This window comes from Rhizoctonia solani, chromosome 14, assembly GCF_016906535.1.
Source record: "Rhizoctonia solani chromosome 14, complete sequence".
NCBI lineage: Eukaryota > Fungi > Basidiomycota > Agaricomycetes > Cantharellales > Ceratobasidiaceae > Rhizoctonia > Rhizoctonia solani.
The window spans coordinates 940,312-952,590 of record NC_057383.1 but is presented as its reverse complement, the minus strand read 5'-3'; the positions used below and the strand labels follow the sequence as shown (position 1 = coordinate 952,590).

Here is a 12,279-nt window from a genome sequence, read left to right as displayed (position 1 = left end):
TGCGCAGAAGCATGGATTACTCCTAAGCGCCCTTGGCACAGCATCTTGGCATGGCATCTTGGCATGGTAAGCGCTGAGATCACATGATTGAAAAACAATAGATATTGAGATCGGAAAAAATACTAAAAATATCAGAAAAATCAGGCAAATCTAATGGTATATGTGCAGAGGGTGTAACATTGCCCCCCCCTTAAAGGCTTTTGGCAGAGTCACAAGCCTTTTTCAGTTGTGATTTGTTGAAGCAGCTAATTTCTTCTTGACTATGTTCCAGTAGTTCTTCAGGTTCCCACAAGTTGTCTTCTGGGCCATATCCCTTCCATTTGATTAGGTAAAACCATTTTCCCTGTTGTCTTTTGGAGTTGATGATTTGTTCCACCTTGTATTCTTCCTCCCCTTCTATTGTTTCAGGAGGGGGTTGTTCTGGGAATGGTTGGTTTGGGGATTTGTGGGTTTTGGATAGGAGACCCATGTAGAACACATCATGGATTTTCAAGGATTCTGGGAGTTTTAGACAGTATGCGTGGCTGGAGATTTTTTCTGTGATTTCAAAGGGACCTAACTGTTTGGGGTCTAGTTTGTTGGAGTTGGTTCTGAGTTCCATGTTCTTCCCATCTATCCACACTTTCTTGCCTATTGAATATTCTGGAAGTGTTCCTTGGTTCCTAGACATCCTTTCCTTGCTCATCCTGTGGGCTGCCTTGGCTTCTTTCCATTCCCAGGCCAGTGTATCTGCTACTGTGTCTGCCTCTGGGATGTTGGCTGGGACATTAGATGGGTTCATTACTGGATTCCGTCCATAGACTAGTTCAAAAGGTGTTCTTCCTGTTGCTGCGTGTTTGGCATTATTGTATGCATATTCTGCCAATGGTAACCAAGCAGCCCAATTGGAGTGGTTGGCTGCAATGTAGGATTGTAGGTAGAATTCAATGAACTGGTTCACCCTTTCTGTTTGACCGTCTGATTCTGGATGATAGGCTGAAGAGAATGCCAGTTTGACACCAAGCCACTGGTAGAGTGCCCTCAGGAATCTCCCCATAAAGGTTGTTCCCCAATCAGAGACTGTTTTGACAGGTAGCCCGTGGAGTTTCCAGATGTGGGTGATGAACAGGTCTGCAAGGCCTTTAGCAGTGATCTTCTTGGAGGTGGGGATAAAGTGGCCAAACTTGGAGAATGAGTCAATTACAACTAGGATAGTGTTGCACCCTTGGGACTTTGGGAATCCTGTGATGAAGTTGTAGGAGATGGTGTGGAATGAAAATGGGGGCACTTCTAGGGGTTTCAAAGCAATTACTGGGGCATGTGGGCAACAGTTTGCTTGGCAAGTTGGGCAGCATTCAACCCATTCTTTGGCTGAAGATTTCATTCATGGCCACCAATAGTTCCAGTTTAGCAACTCCAAGGTGCATTGTTGACCTGGGTGTCCTGCTAATGGGGAGTCATGAAATTCCCTCAACAACTTCTCCTTTAGTGGTTCTGAGTCTGGGACTACTAGTTTTCCTTGGTACCAAAGTAGGTCCTCTTCCCAATCATAGTCCTTGTACACCTTTTGGATGGACAGAGGTCCATTTTCCACATCTTCTGTCAGGAATTGAATGATGGGTTCCAGTGATGGGTCTTCTCTCAACTGGGAATGGATCTCTGTGACAATTTCTAACTCCTCCTGGGAGGTGTTGGCAAAGACTTCAGCTGGGAGCATAACTTCTGGTTCTTGGGGTATATCTGTATAGTCTGAGCATCTGGACAGTGCATCAGGCTTTCCAGATTGTTTCCCTGGTCAATAGTGAGTTTTGAAGTTAAATTTGCTTAAGAAGATGCGCCACCTGGTGTGTCTTTGGTTGAAAGTTCTTGCCTGCATCCAATACTCCAGGTTACAATGATCTGTGAACACCTGAATAGGTCTATCTGTTGCTTCCAAAAATATCTGCCATTCTTCTAATGCCTTGATGATTGCCAATAGCTCTTTGTCATGCATGTTGTAGTTGGCTTTGGCGCCAGAGAAGGACTTTGACATGTAAGCAACTGGGTGTAATCAGTTATCCTCTCCTTGTTGACTTAGTATTGCTCCCATAGCCACCCCAGACGCGTCTGTTTCCAGATAGTAGGGTAATTTGGGGTTGGAATGAATGAGGACCAGGCTTTTTGTGACTAGGGTTTTCAGTTCTTGGAACGCTTCCTCCTCTTGGCTTCCCCAGGACCATGGGGTATCCTTTTTTGTGAGGTTGTGGAGGGAGTGTGCAACTGCGCTAAAGTTTGGGATAAAACAGCAGAGATAGTTTACACATCCTAGGAATGCCTGAACCTGTTTGACTGTTTTGGGTGTGGGCCATGACATCACAGCTTCAATCTTCTTCTGGTCCATTGAGAAGCCAGCAGGGGATATAACAATACTGTCATGACCTTCATTGGCATGACATGAATTTTTACTATTTTCTAGTTTTGTTTTCTGAGACAGTTTCCTTTTTTGGTATATATTTATGACTCATCAAGATCATGTGACATATTTGATATATGATGTGAAATTGTAAATGACTCATTATTTAGTACTGTTGTTTTTGATGTGGCTTTCCTCATGTATTTAAACCAGGTCAAGTTGCTGCTAAAACAGCAAGACTTGACCTCTTTGTCAATTCATCCTCACTCATACCTGCCCATTGCCCTGCTCCCTTGTTGAGCATAGTGCACCTTACTTAAGCATCATTAACCAGGCCTTTGTTGCCCTCTACCCTAAAACCATACCTCTTGGGCCTTTGTTGCCCCTCCTGGCTTCATAGTCCATTGGTGATAGGGCCACGGACTTTAAACCCCACTTGTATCATAGGTCCAAGCTGAGTTGTGACAAATACCAAGGTAATTGACTGTAGTAATGTGGAAGTGGCACTTTGAGAGTTTGCAGAACAATTGATTCTTCATTAGCTGTGATAGGACTTCCCTAACATGAATTGGGTGGTCCTCAGGATTTTCTGAAAAGATCAATATGTTGTCCAAGTAGATAACCATGGTGACGTCAATGAGGTCCCTAAACAGGTTGTTCATGAAATGTTGGAAGGCAGCTGGTGTTAAGAGTTGTGTAAATACAGGAGTAAGAAAGAATTACTATATACACAATGTATATGGGAATAACTAAGAACAATATTAAGAATCAGAATATATGCACAGAATATATGCACAATATAGGCTAGGTTATCAGGAATAACAACTCCTAACAAATAGTCTAGCAACCATGAAGTGCAGGTGGTTGGTTATGTATAGTACCTTAGACTAATGTTACTTAAGCCTAAGTGACTAAGGGTATGTATACTCAAGGTCTCTGGGATAGTACCTTAGGTAAGAGGGTTACCTGACTAATGTACAGGATTTGTAGGATTTGCCTAATAAGTATAGGACTTATAGATGCTTAAGTAAGACTTAAGACTTATGGGGTGTACCTAAAATATATCTAGGATTTATGAGATATTGTAGATAAAGCTATCTACAATATAGGGGTATGGTAGATTGAAACACTATCACTCAATCACAACAATCCTTACAGTATTGTTGCACTATACTCAATGTTGAACTCAACAACTGTGACAGTCAAGGGGCACAGGGTTGCAGTAAGTATACTAATAGGTTACCCTGTGTCTGTTGGGACTGGCCTATGGTCTTAGTGCACCAAATAAGCTCCTATGCTATTTACAGTGAGTCAATCACTAAAGTAAATGCACAGATAAGCTGTTAAAGGCTTGTGTGTCCTAGACGTCCTTAAGGGGTGTCAAGGCAGCAGGCACTTGAGGCCGTATAAACTAAGTAAAACTGTGTAAGGCAGCAAGGGGGCTACCTACAACAACAAACTAACTAACTACAATGTCCACGCGCTATAAGGCAGCAACAGGCTATGTACATACAGTGAGAACAACGCTTAAGGTGTATAACTAAGTGGCTTGCTGGGCTATAAGGCCCTTGTACAATGTGTGATGCAACAAGAGGTAATTGACCTGGGTGTTACCATGGTTGGGGGCCTCCTTTATATATTACAAGACAGGACTAATTACGAATGTGTTATATGCAATACTGTATCAAATAAGAACCCTGCTCCACAGTTGGCCTTACTCATGTGTATGTGTCACTGACATGTCATGATGATGTCATTGGTGGAGGTGGCTATGTATACATGATTAAGCGCAGATGGGGATGTGGCTTGGTGCTTAGTGTATGATATAAGCGCCAAGATCACGTGACTGAAAATGTTGTCTGTTTGGTTCTGTTTACATTTGAGAAAATTGGAATAAAATCTGTGGTATCAAATGTGTCTACAACACTTGTGTGTATATGTCAATATATAAGAGTGGATAAATGGATGCATTAGAAGCATCTTCACAGGGTCCTTTTATACCCTGAGAAGGCGCACAAACAAGTATATACATGATTGATACCAAGAGGGGGTATAGGAGGTACATGTGGCAACTGAAACACTTAGGAGAGCCAATACTTTGGTACATAGTAAACAAACAACAGTTCCTAATATTTGCCCCAAGGCAGTATTTACCTGTGTGGGTCCTTAGATGTCCCAAGGCTAAGTGTTTCATCCTTGGAGTAAACAGTCCCAAAGGTAGGATACTGTCACAACTAAGCTTGGACCTATGATACAAGTATGGCTTAAAGTCTGTGGCCCTATCACCAATGGACTATGAAACGCAAGAGGGGCAACAAAGGCCCAAGGGGTATGGATGGGGGTAGAGGGCAACAAGGCCTGGGTTGTGATTTATAAGTAATATGCACTAATGGCCAACTAGGGGCCTGGGCAAAGGGAATAGGTAAGAACTCAGGTGAATTGACAAAGAGGTCAAGTCTTGCTGTTTAGCGGCAACTTGACCTGGTGTCATGACCTTCATTGGCATGACACTTTTTTCTACTATTTTCTACCCTTTTTCTGAGACAGTTTCCTTTTTTGGTATATATTTATGACTCATCAAGATCATGTGACATATTTGATATATGATGTGAAATTGTAAATGACTCACTATTTAGTACTGTTGTTTTTGATGTGGCTTCCCCCATGTATTTAAACCAGGTCAAGTTGCTGCTAAACAGCAAGACTTGACCTCTTCGTCAATTCATCCTAAGCTTACCCTTACCTATTGCCCAGGCCCCTAGTTGGCCATCAGTGCACTTTACTACAAACCCTTAACCCAGGCCTCGTTGCCCTCTACCCATACCATACCCCTTGGGCCCTTGTCGCCCCTCTTTGCCTCATAGTCCATTGGTGATAGGGCCACGGACTTTAAGCCTACTTGTATCATAGGTCCAAGCTTAGTCGTGACACTAGGTCAAGTCTTGTTACACTCGTACTCTTGTCAACAAACGAGAACTGCGCTTAGATAAGCACCAAAGCCCGAAACGGTATCACATTGTAGCCCCTGTGTCATAATCAAAGACAGGAATACGAGTACCAGTACGGTTGCGGGATAGCCCTTTGCCAGCAATTGTCCGCATACCAAGGTGTCCGCACCCTTAGCCATACGCTGTTAGTCAGCCAACCTTCCGCTTACTAAAAACCTGACTAATCATCACAATTGCACACAGCTGTTGATATTAGTATAAGGATAGTCTAACGCTAGTAGGAAAGCAAACAGTTAGTAGTTTAGCGCTATAAAACCGTTTTATCTATCTGATCGAGTACTGATTTATATCGGGAACGCATTCTAGTGTTCGATTTTTTAGATCTCATCCTCTTTGCCATTTTCTGGCCTTACTCCATTGTCACCCAATATCTCTACCTTGAAAAAACCCTTGTTGACATCAATCACATCCTTGTGGGTCGAATTGAGAACCTTGAAGAGCACATAGCACGAATCGAGAAACCTGGCCTTGTCCAAAACATTGCAATCTTAAAAAGCCATCGATCGTTTGCTGAACGCCTCAATACCATATACAAAACAGAGGCACAAGAACACAAGAATCTGATTGCAAACCTCGAATCACATAATCGCAATCTTGCTTTAACTATCGAAGAACAAGAACGCCTTATAGAAGAAAAGGACAGGCTATTGGTAGAGAAAGAAATCAAGTTAGACAACTTCCATTGCTCAATCCAGGATATCACCCAAGACGGAAAAGGGCGTATCCATTATTACGAGGAATATTGTTACAACCCCCTTGATTATACCATTGGAATCGCCTATTTTTTCTATTATTTTTAGTATTTTTTACGGACTTGATATCTTTTGTTTTTTTGATCACGTGACCTCGGCGCTTATTATGCCGAGATGCCGCGCCGAGATGCCGTGCCAAGGGCGCTTAGGAGAAATCCACGCTTCTGCGCAGCCCGCAGCACGCTTCCTTTTCCCACCATGTACTTCTTCTCTCACGAGCACAGACCATGTAAATAGTGCGCCTTTGTCTATATATACAGTAGGGAAATTGCTTGGAGACCCCAAGTTGATTTTACCTCGTCTCATACTCATTGAGGAGGATAACCAGCCAGCTAAGTAGCCGGCCCCCTTAGTCATCAGTAGCAACTTCTCTATCTTACTCACCACACCTCCCAGGCCTAAGGCCCCCCTGCAGTAGTATAGGAGTAGTAGACCGCCTTAAGCGGTGTTAGTATAGCCTTAGTTAGTTAGTCAGATTACATAAGCTTGTAGTAGTACGGCCCCAAGCGCCCGCCTTCACTAGTGTGTACCCACATTACAGTGGTGTACGACATTGTAAAATTGACTTCTTGTAGGCTTGTTCAACAAGGAGAGGACCCCCTGTACTAGCACAAGGGAAAACACGTGATCTGGGCCACCTTGCGGGGTAGAATAATCAAAAACCCCCCACCCACACGTAGTACCAAATTGCTATAAGGCAGACGGGCTCTAATCCCCCGCATACCACGTGTTTCGCCGGAACACAGTAGTTAGCGACCTTAGTCAGCTGAAACACCCGCTTGTAGAAAACCCGCTCATATCACAATCGCTAGATCTGTTGATTTGCTGTAGGGACTATCCAACGCTAGGTGCTTGACGCAAAGGTTTAGCGCCCACATACTACACAAAAACCGCCCATAAGTCCTGATATAGGCACTATCTCCCCCACGCCGTTTCCACCATTCCCTCCACACACTCTGGAGTCCCACACCCATACTCCCGTCCCTCTAGCCGCTCCTCTCGACGTTCCGTTCCAACCAATTCCCAACCACCCTCTCGCAGCGCATCTCCCACTTCGCGAGACTTGCCAAGGATGGAACCGGAACCGTCCCTTGCCGCTCTCCTTGAGGCTATCACAGCCCTCACAGCCACAGTCGGGTCCCTCCAGGACCAAATCAAATCACAAGGCCAACAGCTCAATGAGCTCAAGGCCATATGTAAGGAGACCGCCGACTTACTCGGCGACAAGGACCAAGGAACCCAAGCCCAGCCTGGCCCATTGGCTGGGCCTGTCACTCCCCCCACTCACACAGGGGGAGAAGCGCACACTCCAGGAACGGTTAGGCCTGGACTCAAGGCCCCCTTCCGCCCATCAAGAGGAATGGGTTTTGACTCAGAAGAGGAGGAAGAACCCAGGCGAGCTCCCAAAAAAGAGCCTCGCGACACGCCTAAACGGAGCCTCAGCTCCCTCACCCCCTTCGATTCAGGGTCCAGCGTAAAGCAACCCAAGATGGAGCTCCCAGACCCATACAAGGGAGACTCCAGGGGACGGAAGGCAACCCAGTGGCTAGACCGTATGCTGCTGTGGGTCGCGCTTCATTGAGATCAATTCGATGAAGAGGAACAAATGGTTGTGTGGATTCTGTACCACATGACAGACAAAGCCGCCGATTGGGCTCTTCCCATTATTGGGACTATCATCAAGGGCGAGGGAAATCCCCCCACCACCATCCCGGCCTTAACGGCCAAATTCAAGGAAGCCTTCGCTGATCCAGACGCAAAGAGGGCGGCTGCCAGGAAGATTGCCGCATTAACTCAGACCACGACCACGTCTGAGTACGTCACTGAATTCTGCAACCTCATGGCGGAACTTGACTGGAATACTGAGGCGTACATTGCCCAGTTCACGCGCGGCCTTCACTGGAAGGTGAAAGAACTCTTGTCCACCAAGGACAATATTCCCGACGACGACCTAGAAGCCATATTTGCTGCCTCGGTCAAAATTGACAATACTCGTCGGGAAAACGAGGAAAACCGTCCAAAGAAGCTCCCTGCCAAATCCCCGGCCACCATGGCCACTTCCACCACTACCACCACCCAACGGGTCCGCCTCTCCGAGGACCCTAATTATGTCACACCGGAAGAAAGGGATCGTCGTCGCGCGTCTGGCCTTTGTGTCAAGTGCGGTCAGAAGGGACATGGGATCAAACAATGTCCCAATGGCTGGAAGGCCACTCCCAAGGAAACTGCCAAGGTGGCCCAGGACGAGTCGGAAAAAGAATGAGGCCAAGAGCTACCGTCAAGCCCTTGGTCTCTAAATTAGAATCGCATGTATCAGTCTCGGAATTTGTAAATATTGCAATGGACTCAAACAAGAAACCCTTACTCTTTCTTGATATAATACTGCGTGACTACCCGACGGACCCTATCAAAACCCTCATTGACTCCGGCGCCACCTCCAATTTTATATCCCCCACTCTAGTAGAAAAATTGAAAATCCCAAAAACCCTACTCGAAAATCCACGAGTAGTGAGGATGTTAGATGGTACCATATCTCAGACTGGTCGCATTTGGCACCAGGTTCAACTTGCGGTCTCGGCCAATGGCCATCCCCACCACATTCCTTTCCTTGTTTGCCCCATAGGCAACACCCCGGCTATTCTTGGCATGACCTGGCTCACATCGGAATCCCCCCTAATCGACTGGCAACAGGGACTTGTCACATTCCCAGAACAGGTTCAAATTGCCTCTGAGGAAGAAGCGGATCCTGACCCCTTGGCAGACCTCCCTACCCAATACCATGAGTTTGCAAGAGTATTTGGCAAAGAAGAATTTAAGGTCCTTCCCCCCCACAGGGAATATGACATTTCCATTGACCTTCTTCCTGATGCCAAACTCTCACCCGGACCCATTTATGGCATGACCGATGCAGAATCCAGGGCGCTGAAACAACACATTGACGAGGAGCTGGCAACAGGCAAAATCCGCCCTAGTACCTCCTCAGCAGGCGCCCCAGTCATGTTTGTAAAAAAGGCAGATGGCTCCCTCAGACTGGTTGTTGATTATAGGAAGTTGAACGAGGTCACTCATAAAAATGTCTACCCTCTCCCCAGGCAAGATGACCTTATGGCCAAACTAAGGAATGCAAAACTCTTCACCAAGTTGGATCTTCGTTGGGGCTATAACAACGTCAGAATTAAAGAAGGAGATGAATGGAAGACGGCCTTTAGGACTAAGTATGGACTATTCGAATATCTGGTCATGCCCTTTGGTCTCACCAACGCCCCGGCCGCCTTCCAACATTTCATGAATGACTTGTTCAGGGATCTCATTGACGTCACAGTGGTAATCTACCTGGATGATATCCTCATCTTCTCAGAAGACCCCGAGAAGCACCCGGAACACGTTAAGGAAGTCCTATCAAGGCTAATGAAAAACCAGTTGTTTTGCAAGCTCTCTAAATGCCACTTCCACGTCACTACGGTGGATTACTTAGGCATTGTCATATCCCCAGCCGGTTTCTCCATGGACCAGAAAAAGATTGAGGCAGTCACGTCATGGCCACAGCCCAAGACGGTTAAACAAGTCCAGGCCTTCCTAGGTTTTGTCAATTACCTCCGCCGGTTTATCCCCAACTTCAGTGCGGTCGCACGCCCTCTGCATAATCTCACCAAAAAGGAAACCCCTTGGTCATGGGGTAACCTAGAGGAAGCAGCGTTCCAGGAATTAAAGCTTCTTGTCACCCAGTCACCGGTCCTTATTCACTCCAACCCGGGCCTACCCTACTACCTCGAAACAGACGCATCAGGGGTAGCAATGGGAGCAATACTCAGCCAGCGAGGCCCAGACAACCGGTTACACCCCATTGCCTATATGTCCAAATCATTCTCAGGAGCAGAAGCCAATTACGACACCCACGATAAGGAACTCCTGGCAATAATCAAGGCATTAGAAGAATGGCGGATATTCCTAGAAGCTACAGACAAGCCAATCCAGGTCTTCACGGATCACAGGAACCTGGAATACTGGAGGCAAGCCAGGACCTTCAACCGGAGGCACGCCAGATGGCGCATATTCCTGAGCGATTTCAATTTTGAAATCCATTATCGCCCAGGGAAGCAATCAGGGAAACCAGATGCACTGTCCAGAAGGTCTGACTACGTAGATACGCCCCCAAACCCAGAAGTCATGCTACCAGCGGAAGTATTTGCCAACACGTCAGAAGAGGAACTCAATATTGTCTCAGAAATCCGCACCAAACTCAGGGATGACCCGTCACTTGAACCCATCATCAAGTTCCTCACAGAAGACGCGGACAACGCACCTCTGTCAATTCGAAAGGCCTACAGGGAATATGATTGGGAAGAAGACCTATTATGGTACCGCGGAAAGTTGGTGGTTCCAGACTCAGAATCCACAAAAGACCGGCTACTCAGGGAATTCCACGACTCACCGCTGGCAGGACACCCAGGGCAACAACGTACACTTGAACTGTTAAGTCGCAATTACTGGTGGCCAGGGATGAAGTCCTCCGCCAAAGAGTGGGTAGAATGTTGCCCCGTATGCCAAGCCAACCGGCAAGCCCATGCACCGGTCATTGCGCTGAAACCTTTGGAAGTCCCCCCGTTCCCGTTTCACACCATCTCCTACGATTTCATCACTGGGTTCCCCAAGTCACAGGGTCACGACGCTATCTTAGTGGTGATTGATTCATTCTCCAAGTTTGGGCACTTCATCCCCACCTCCAAGAAAGTTACCGCCAAAGGCCTTGCAGATCTTTTCATCACCCATGTGTGGAAACTTCACAGATTACCGGTCAAAACAATCTCTGACCGCGGAACCACCTTCACTGGAAAGTTCTTAAGGGCCCTCTACCAACAACTTGGAGTCAAACCAGCCTTCTCCTCTGCGTACCACCCCGAATCAGATGGACAGACAGAAAGGGTGAACCAGTTCATTGAGTTTTACCTATGCTCCTACGTAGCCGCCGACCATTTGGATTGGGCCACTTGGCTACCTTTGGCTGAGTACGCATACAACAACGCCAAACACGCGTCAACCGGAAAAACACCCTTTGAACTTGTCTATGGACAAAACCCAATCATGAACCCTTCCAACATCCCAGCCAACGTTCCAGAAGCAGATGCGGTAGCTGACACGTTAGCCCAAGAATGGAAAGAGGCCGAATCAGCCCTCAGAATGAGCAAAGAACGGATGATCAGGGACAAGGGAACAGTACCGGAATATTCAGTAGGGGAGAAGGTCTGGCTAGATGGAAAAAACGTAGAGCTTAGGACCAACTCAAATAAGCTGGACCCCAAACGACTAGGACCTTTCAAAGTCATCGAAAAGGTTTCCAGCCACGCCTACCGTCTAGAATTACCGGAAACCCTGAAAATCCATGATGTCTTCTACGTCGGGTTATTATCCAGAAGCTACGAATCTCCAAGTCAGCCGTTCCCAGAGCGACCTCCCCCTGAAACAATAGAGGGAGAAGAGGAATACGAAGTAGAACAAATCATTGACTCAAAGCAACAAAGAGGGAAATGGTTTTATCTGATTAAATGGAAAGGTTACGGCCCAGAAGACAACTCCTGGGAGCCCGAGGAACTATTGGAACACAGCCAGGAGGAGATCAAGCGCTTCAATCAGGCTAGACTCAGAAAGGCTCGTGACGCCGCCAAGAGCCTTTAGGGGGGGGGCAATGTTACAACCCCCTTGATTATACCATTGGAATCGCCTATTTTTTCTATTATTTTTAGTATTTTTTACGGACTTGATATCTTTTGTTTTTTTGATCACGTGACCTCGGCGCTTATTATGCCGAGATGCCGCGCCAAGATGCCGTGCCAAGGGCGCTTAGGAGAAATCCACGCTTCTGCGCAGCCCGCAGCACGCTTCCTTTTCCCACCATGTACTTCTTCTCTCACGAGCACAGACCATGTAAATAGTGCGCCTTTGTCTATATATACAGTAGGGAAATTGCTTGGAGACCCCAAGTTGATTTTACCTCGTCTCATACTCATTGAGGAGGATAACCAGCCAGCTAAGTAGCCGGCCCCCTTAGTCATCAGTAGCAACTTCTCTATCTTACTCACCACACCTCCCAGGCCTAAGGCCCCCCTGCAGTAGTATAGGAGTAGTAGACCGCCTTAAGCGGTGTTAGTAT

At 46.6% G+C, this 12,279-nt stretch overlaps 3 protein-coding genes across 3 annotated transcripts; 2 read left to right on the top strand and 1 right to left on the bottom strand.

Moving 5' to 3' along the window:
• Window positions 1–190: 190 nt before the first annotated feature.
• On the bottom strand, window positions 191–2,359 carry RhiXN_10925 (Retrotransposable element Tf2 protein; the record flags this gene model as incomplete). The annotated part of the gene is made up of 4 exons (XM_043330740.1): window positions 191–1,350; window positions 1,414–1,770; window positions 1,873–2,002; window positions 2,075–2,359. The coding sequence occupies 4 exons, from the start codon at window positions 2,357–2,359 to the stop codon at window positions 191–193; spliced, it is 1,932 nt and encodes a 643-aa protein (XP_043186085.1).
• A 4,844-nt stretch (window positions 2,360–7,203) lies between these two features.
• RhiXN_10924 (Retrotransposon-derived protein PEG10) lies at window positions 7,204–8,394 on the top strand (the record flags this gene model as incomplete). Its single annotated transcript, XM_043330739.1, has 2 exons — window positions 7,204–7,684; window positions 7,730–8,394. 2 exons carry the CDS (start codon window positions 7,204–7,206, stop codon window positions 8,392–8,394), a joined length of 1,146 nt encoding a protein of 381 aa, XP_043186084.1.
• Window positions 8,395–8,471: 77 nt separating this feature from the next.
• On the top strand, window positions 8,472–11,804 carry RhiXN_10923 (Retrotransposable element Tf2 protein; the record flags this gene model as incomplete). Its single annotated transcript, XM_043330738.1, has 1 exon — window positions 8,472–11,804. One exon carries the CDS (start codon window positions 8,472–8,474, stop codon window positions 11,802–11,804), a length of 3,333 nt encoding a protein of 1,110 aa, XP_043186083.1.
• Window positions 11,805–12,279: the final 475 nt, after the last annotated feature.